This window comes from Magallana gigas, chromosome 4 (genome assembly GCF_963853765.1).
Source record: "Magallana gigas chromosome 4, xbMagGiga1.1, whole genome shotgun sequence".
Classification (NCBI taxonomy): domain Eukaryota; kingdom Metazoa; phylum Mollusca; class Bivalvia; order Ostreida; family Ostreidae; genus Magallana; species Magallana gigas.
Window position 1 is genome coordinate 56377860 of NC_088856.1, and position 8773 is coordinate 56386632.

An 8773-nucleotide genomic window follows, 5' to 3' on the forward strand; every position below is an offset into this window, starting at 1 on the left:
GTTTCCAACACCATTTATTTTGTTTCTTTCGGTGATTTGCCTCAGTTGATACAATTATATAATGGCGCGCTGTTCCGTGGTCAGTTGTAGTCGCTTTTTAGGCGTTTTTAAAGACACGTTCTTGCCGCAATATATTTCAAAGTCCTCTGCTAGTTTGAAAATAGCTTCAAATTACGTATGTAAATGACTTACACCATACAGACTACATCATAAATTAATAGAAGATTATGAAGTTTTGAAATGTTTTATAAAAACTATAACTATTCATAATTAAAAACTCAATTACAAACTTTGGACAATTTTTACGCTGGGCCGTGCCTACTTTCCGCGACTCTTTGATACATTAGAATTTTAGTTTATTTCTATTGAAAACATTCAAAAGCACTTTAGTTTGATACGAAATTTTATGACAAAGATTTTGATATACATTATGTATTTATAGATCCATTTAAAATGACGAAAGCGCGATTGTCCACGATTTTTTTGGACAACCCTCGGACATGTTTGACATAGAAAGTTCAATAGATGGAGCATGAGTACGTGTTGATCAGAGAAAGAAAGAGTGAGTAAAAGTTTGTTTGAAAGAGGAAAAAAGAGAAAGAGAGATACACTTATAGAGAAAAAAGAAAGAGAGAGAAGTAGAGAGGAAGGCTACATGTTACGAAAAGAAGACAGGGAAAAGATTCATATTTAATAAAGAAAGTGTAAGCAAGGGAGAGAGAAAGACAGCAAAAGTACAGAGAGAGAAAGAGAGGGAAGACAGTGTGCAAAAGTTCATAAGTCTGATAGATTTACAATGTACATACTATATGTTTGACAGGAAGTTAAAGCTTTAGCAGAGAAAGTTAGATAGAAAGAGAAAATAAAAAAGAGCAATAGTACATGTTAAGTCTGAGAGAGAGTTAGAGAGAGAGAGAGAGAGAGAGAGAGAGAGAGAGAGAGAGAGAGAGAGAGAAGTATACATGTTAGTACAAAAAAACAGAAAGACATGGAGATAGAAATTAAGTGAGAGCACAAGTATACATTTATCAGATAAAGTCAAAGAGAGAGAGAGAGAGAGAAAGAGAGAGAGAGAAAAGAAATCACATGACTGAAAAAGAGAATAAAAGTTAGGTATAGCAAGTATGAGAAAGAGAAGGACACATATACACATAAGTACACGTTTTGCAGAGAAAGTGTGAGAGAAATAAAAAATACATGAACATAGCATACTTCTGAGGTTAAACTCTAGTTGATGATCTATTAGAGACACTCTATCTCTCTCTCTCTCTCTCTCTCTCTCTCTCTCTCTCTCTCTCTCTCTCTCTCTCTCTCTCTCTCTCTCTCTCCTACACAGTCATTTTTGGGGGATAATTTTCATTTTCCTCCTGTTTGAGTCTTCTATGATCTGTACCAGAATGATGAACCATCATATATTTATAAAGAAAAATACATTTTTACCTTAAAGTTACATCTGTTGTAATTCAAATTTTCTAAAGATTTGATTTTATATCTAAAAACAGTTTTGAAAGAAAGAAGTTTACATGAGTGACACTGATTGACAACACTCTCTGTTTTCATTGAACTTGCAGGTAAGGATTAAAGACCTAGACCCTCCAGACCATGGACCCAGCAAGTACAACATATAAAGTGCATCAATGCTCAAAGTGTCCGGGGGGCACGGAGTACTATTGTGAATCGTGTCCATGTGATCTGTGTCAAAAGTGTAAAGAAAACCATGTGAAAAACCTCAAAACAATAGACCACAATGTTGCCACATTCCGTGATAAATTCAACTATATCCCAAAACAAGAGATCTGTGTGAGACATTCTAGTAATGTTTATAGAAAGTACTGTGAACTTTGTCAAGTTCCTGTGTGTGATTCTTGCTTTGGACATAAATCTCACAGATTCCATGTTTCTCTCTTTCGACAAAGTAAGCACAAGATTCTAAGCATACGAGGAAAATATAAAGCAAACCGCCAACAACTCAGAGGAACCATTCACACCATCAGAAGTGAGGCTCTCTTTTACAGACCTGTTCTCCTGCCAGGAATCACAGATGACATCAAAACCTGTCGCACAGAATTCTCCCGCTATCAATCAGAGATGTTAACAAAGGCCCAGAAACTGAATGATCTCATTGACTATGTGGTATATGATCTATTGAATGATGTGTTTTGTGACTTTGATTTCAAACACAGATGTTTAAAACAGAAGATAGAAACAAACAGACATATTGTCAGCCTACAGAGATATGTACACATGTATGAACAGTCAACATTCAGTGCGCTACAATTCCTCTCCTCCATAAAGACAGCCCTCCCCCAGATACATCTTACACTCCACACCAGCCAGCTCTCCATGACTGAGTCACTCAACAAGGAGGATGTGATGGAGTCACTGAGTGCAATCCAAATCACAGAGAGAGGAAACCGACGCGTAGGAAACCAGTGTCTGCTGAAACTGACGTCTGGTGCTGAGTTCCATCAATCTCTCACAGTGACAGGTGTTGATGGTTGTGATCACATTTCCTGTGTGACATCAGACCGGGTCTGGGTCAGTGATCGGAAAAACAATCTCATGTTGACAGACACAACAGGTGTCCCTCTACATCGTTTGAAGGATTCATGTAGTGGTGTATATAGAGGATCACACACAGTGAACAGTGAGAGTGAACTGATTTATGTAGATAGGAAATATAACATCAACAAACTGTCAAAGGATATGAAAACAACCACCACATTTATAGAAAGAACAGACTCTACATGGGAACCACGGTGTGTGTACTGGTCCCCGTCCACTGGGGATCTACTGGTCGGGATGTATAGAGAGATTACAGAGTATACAGGGATAGGCAAGGTAACCCGGTACAACCAGAGGGGGCAACTCACACAGACCATACAGAACAATAACAACACAGGACGGGGACTGTATAGAGAATCTAGCTATATAACAGAGAACAACAATGGGGATGTCGTGGTGTCTGACTCATTCAGTGCTGTAGTGGTGACAGAGCGTGGAGGAAGACATCGTTTCTCCTACACAGGACCTCCATCAGGATCAGAACTATGGCCACGTGGCATCTGTACTGACGCGCTGTCACACATCCTGGTGTGTGATATTAGAACCAACACAGTACAGATGATAGACATGGACGGTCAGTTCCTGTCCCATCTACTGATAAGACCATCAGGGATATTCTATCCACGGAGCCTGAGTTATGATGTCATCACTCACTGTCTCTGGGTCGGATCACGGTCCAACAACACGGTGGTTATATACAGGTATATCACCAGACAGGACGCTCTGACAGGTAAGTCTGAGTCATTATCATTGACAATCATGTAGAACGTATATGTATCATATGTCTGGTATTGATTGATTTGTTTGAGAACAAAATTAACACGCTGTCAGTAGCAGCTTATTTATATTAGTTTATTAACTTCATGTACAAGATTTAAGCTGTTGATAGCTAGTTAAATGCAAATAACACACACAGGAATAGGCTATTATAATTAGTTATTTATAGATACACCTGTGTATGATTTAAATTAATCAATTAATTAAATACAATTACATGACATTGTAATTAATTTATATAAGCTGCATTTAAACTGTTTATGTCTGATGTTTGCACATTTTCTTGCAGCCTCAGCTGATGTGATGGAGTCACTGAGTGAAATCTCAACCACAGGGACAGAAACACCACAGCAGGGTAATTGTTTATTAGATTCAAAATCACATAGGAATATGTTATTTAAATTAAGTATTTAGATACATCTGTGTATGATTTCAATTAATTAATCAATTAAATACAATCACATGCCATTGTAATTACAATGTTATTGATAAACTGCATTAATACACATAGAATGTGTGTTAGTAAACAAAAGCAGACAACTGTTTAAATAAGATTTATTATTTTTATTCATTAATCATATATAAAGCAATACATGTCTGATGTTTGTTTTATTGCAGACACTGCTGATAAACTCCACACCAACCAGCTCTCCATGACTGAGTCACTCAACAAGGAGGATGTGATGGAGTCACTGAGTGCAATCCAAATCACAGAGAGAGGAAACCGACGCGTAGGAAACCAATGTCTGCTGAAACTGACGTCTGGTGCTGAGCTCCATCAATCTCTCACAGTGACAGGTGTTGATCATTATTATCACATTTCCTGTGTGACATCAGACCGGGTCTGGGTCAGTGATGATGAAGACAATCTCATGTTGACAGACACAACAGGTGTCCCTCTACATCGTGTGGAGGATTCATGTAGTGATTTATATGGAAGATTACACACAGTGAACAGTGAGAGTGAACTGATTTATATAGATAGGAAATATAACATTAAGAAACTGTCAAAGGATATGAAAACAACCAAAGCACTGTTAATGAAAAAAAAATTCTTTAATTGGAGACCATGGTGTGTGTACTGGTCCCCGTCCACTGGGGATCTACTGGTCGGGATGTGTAACAATGGTACAGAGACAGGCAAGGTAACCCGGTACAACAAGAGGGGACAACTCACACAAACCATACAGCACGACAACACAGGAATGGGACTGTATAGTGGACCTATCTATATAACAGAGAACAACAATGGGGATGTCGTGGTGTCTGACTGGTTCAGTGCTGTAGTGGTGACAGAGCATGGAGGAAGACATCGTTTCTCCTACACAGGACATCCATCAGGATCAGGACTAGGGCCACGTGGAATCTGTACTGACGCGCTGTCACACATCCTGGTGTGTGATATTGAAACCAAAACAGTACAGATGTTGGACAAGGACGGTAAGTTCCTGTCGCATCTACTGACAAAATCACAAGAGATGCGTTTACCATACAGCCTGAGTTATGATGTCAACACTCACCGTCTCTGGGTCGGATCAGGATCACGGTACAACAACAAGGTGTGTGTCTACAGGTATATAGACACACAGGACGCTCTGACAGGTAAGTCCGAGTCATTATCATTCACATTAATTAGATAAAGATAACTAAGACACACAGTCCGTGTTAATTATCAGTCAATAAGATACATGTAAGACATGTTTATCTGTGTGATTGTTTGTCAATATAAACAGCTCATTGTTACAGGGTTAGTGGCATCTACCAGTCATTGCAAATTATTTCTTTAAATAAAGTTTGTAGAAAGTGGATATATTAACTCAATAATTGGATGTTATTGTACAGTACCATCGCAATGTGTATTTACATGTAGTTGATTTAATTTATTAGAGGTCATTTTAATTAGGTAATAAGACATAGTGACACATATATTTGTAATAATGTGTTTTGTTACAACTCATTATACCCCCGCAAACGAAGTTTAGGGGGGTATATTGGTTTCACCCTGTCCGTCTGTCTGTCTGTCCGTCTGTCCGTCTGTCTGTAGACGCAACTTTGTCCCCCCTATAGAATTTTTTATTACTGCATGGAACAGTTTGAAAATTTGTACATATGTTGAACACCATCTGAAGATGTGCACCTGCAATTTTTTTTAAGATCAGACAAGATTTAATGATTTTATGACAGTTTTCATTTTCCTTATTCTATATATTGTACACTAATGTTGAAAAGTAAGGGAGGTAATCCTTACAGATTTTATTAATTAATTAATAGTATTAAAACACTCAAAGATATATTTATATAAATACATCCAGATGGAGGTTTTTGTCTTTATGTCTTAAAAAATTATTTTTTATAAGTATTCTATCAACTGACAATGCAAAGTTTTTGTTTGTCAATGATAAATTCTTGGGAGCTAATAAGAACATCAAAGACAAGTGTGGCTGAATTCATTTGTCCCAAGGGAGCCATTATCTGAGCCATGGTTCAGATGGAGCATGTGTTTAGGGGAAATTGATAATCTGTAAAATGGGTGATGGTTTTGGGGCTATTTTAAAACTGTTTTATGTAAACCAAAAGTTCTATCATTATAAGGAAATAAATAATATCATTATTAATAAAGAAGTTAAACTATTTTTAGAGGTTGTTGAAATTTATTTGTCAAGTAAATTGATGAAGTGACCCTATTGGGCATTAATTTAAATGAAATTCTAAATTACTGATATGATTGTAGTGTTTTGGCAATTTTAAAATTGTTTGTAATATTAAATTTTCTTTTTTACATATTTTTACATAGTATGGTAATTATGGTAATGTTTTGGGAGTTTATTAAACTTAACAAGCTCATCAAAGAAAATCATAGTCCTATGGGATCAATTTTCTGATATGGAGTTCCATTGTGGCATAGGAGAAAGTGAGGAAAATTTGAAACAACTAATTGCATCTGTCAAGACTCTTATTAGAAAGATATTGAAAGTTTTATCAACAGAAGAGCATTGCTTGGCTACTGGTATTTCCATTTACTGCAAAGGGAGGGGTTATTGTCATTTTGTTGGTTTCTCTTTAAATCAATTAAGTTAAAAAATATATATATATATCATCAGATACATACATTTGTAAATGTATTACTGTTATAGATATGTATATACAGTGAAATTCTGACAATTTTGATTTTAATTTTTCTTTGTTAACTATTTTTTTTTTTTTACAATTCTAGAATTTTTTTTTTGTATGTGTTCCAAACCTTTATTATTCAATTCAATTCTTTGTCCCATTTGAAATTAGCCTTGCGGGGGTATTAGTCCCATTAGGACAGTTCTAGTTTTAATTAATTTTATTGACTAGCTAGAAAATTGAAGAATGTGAAAATGAAGTTGTTCTAAACTTTTTTTGTGAATTTAACTTGATCAATACATGTACATTTACATGTACTGTATAATATCTATTAATGAACAGCTATTAGATGATTGTTGTAGATGAGGACACACACTCAACTGATGAGGACACACACTCAAGAGATGAGGATACACACTCAAGAGATGAGGATGTCTTTTCCAGCTCAACACCAGCCGTATAATGGAGATAGCTTGGATATTGACAGGTTGTAAATGTTTCTGTACAAATCTAGTCTGCTCCCAAAACCACACATGTTGTTTGTCACTTTGTTCAACATCTGCAGCTGAAATTGAGCTGTGTATAATTCACATGGACTGTAATACTTACTCCTGTTTATTTCACACTTGGAGATACTCCAAACATGGCTGTCTGTTGCTATATAGGGAAAAAAACATCCATCAGATATTCAAATAAAGTTGATATTTTAGCAAAATTGAACATTATAGGTTTGAGAATTAATTTTAACCCTCTTAGATATGCCATCATATAATAATATTCAATTGATAAATAATAATCATTTACAGACTCATTAATTGTTATTTCTGTATTATGCAGGTGAGCAAACTTTATCTCCATGCCTTGTGGTGGAGTAACTGCAGCTTGACTTGTTACAGAGAAAAGGAAAAAGGGTCATATCACTTCTATTCTAGAGACTTGCACTGGCTTCCACTAAAATTCCTTCCTACATACAAAACTCTTGTGTACGCCTACCTAGCATTGCGTGGATCGGGTCCAGGACAAGAACTGATTATTATCCGTAAAATAAACCGAATCCTATGATCCGACGGAAGCTTGCTACTTAATTTATCGAGGGTGTGCACTTAAAGGACAATTTGTCTATGATGATCATTCCTACTTATGACAGTATTCCGATGTGTTTTCCTCATGCGTAATCCGTTCAAAGTTTTTAAAAGACAATTAATACAATTTTTCTAATTAGCATTTAATTAACTTCTGAGAATTATCAATCTTGTGATTTTTTTGGTTTGAATTTTAATTATCCTCATTGTTATTTGTTGTAAAATAATGTTCAATACTATTATTTTTTAAGTGACCTATACATGTACTATGTTTTAGGTCATGTCCATTTTATATAAAGTTCGCTAGAGTGATTATGTTATTATATGGAGCGCTACAAAACTTATTTATTTATTACTATTTTATTACATATGTTATGGTAATATAAAGTTTCACCAATGGACTCTGTGTTCTTTTATATGACTTACACACTAATCCGTGATTGTAATTTTTATAAGTTTTATATAGATAAAACTTTCTGTAGATTGTAATAGGTATAGTATCAGTATTTATACACTTTTTCCCTGTATTTATATCCCTTGACATTTTTGTAAAGGGCGGGATGCAGTTTGGTGAAAGGTTAAAGCTGTCCCTTGAAATTTTTGCTGTGTGTGACAAAGTTTTATTTTTCATTTTTGAGAAGTACACAGGCAATCTTGCATATTAGCTTAATGTCATAGTCAAAGGGGAATAACTCAAATCTGTATATTTCAGTTTTAAGATGGTATCATGTTGTGACGTACTATATTTTGAAATAAACAATAAAATGAAGTTTAATTTATAAATAGTTTCTTCTTAAATTTTCATCAAGAAGTTTTAGAAAATAGTTTTAGTTAAATATTGTAAAATTTAAAAACTCTGAATCGGTGAAAGTATTTTGATAATAATGTACTTTTTCACACTAACATTGACAGCTGTCCAATACCTCCCTAAATAAAAAGAGTTAGTCACCTTCTTTTAATCTTAAGATAAAGTCAAAGTATATATTGTGATAGTTCATGTATTATTGAGGTTAACAGAACGAATCTGATGAATATACACTACACCAAAAATATATTTCAATATGAAAGAAGCATTGCTCTAATACAGGAGAGAATTTAGAAACACTGAGTGAATGTTTTGCACTTGAAAACTTTTTGAGGAGTTGTTCGCCCTTTATTAAAATTAAAAACAAATCATTTTCTTAAATTTGTACAATAGTCTGTTTCATTTTATTGCTTCCTTCATATTTTGATGATTT

General features: G+C 35.0%; 1 protein-coding gene across 12 annotated transcripts in view; it reads left to right on the forward strand.

Annotated features, from left to right (window-relative positions):
• LOC105327694 (uncharacterized) overlaps window positions 1-8310 on the forward strand; it is a 137310-nt gene extending 129000 nt beyond the window's left edge. For all 12 annotated transcript variants that reach the window (XM_066083150.1, XM_066083143.1, XM_066083140.1 and 9 more), the window contains 5 exons: window positions 1572-3295; window positions 3632-3697; window positions 3961-4944; window positions 6816-6940; window positions 7291-8310. In XM_066083150.1, coding sequence (XP_065939222.1) covers window positions 1603-3295; window positions 3632-3697; window positions 3961-4944; window positions 6816-6916 — 2844 coding nt within the window. In that variant the 5' untranslated portion in view covers window positions 1572-1602 and the 3' untranslated portion in view covers window positions 6917-6940; window positions 7291-8310. The remainder of the gene's footprint in view (window positions 1-1571; window positions 3296-3631; window positions 3698-3960; window positions 4945-6815; window positions 6941-7290) is intronic.
• Window positions 8311-8773: the final 463 nt, after the last annotated feature.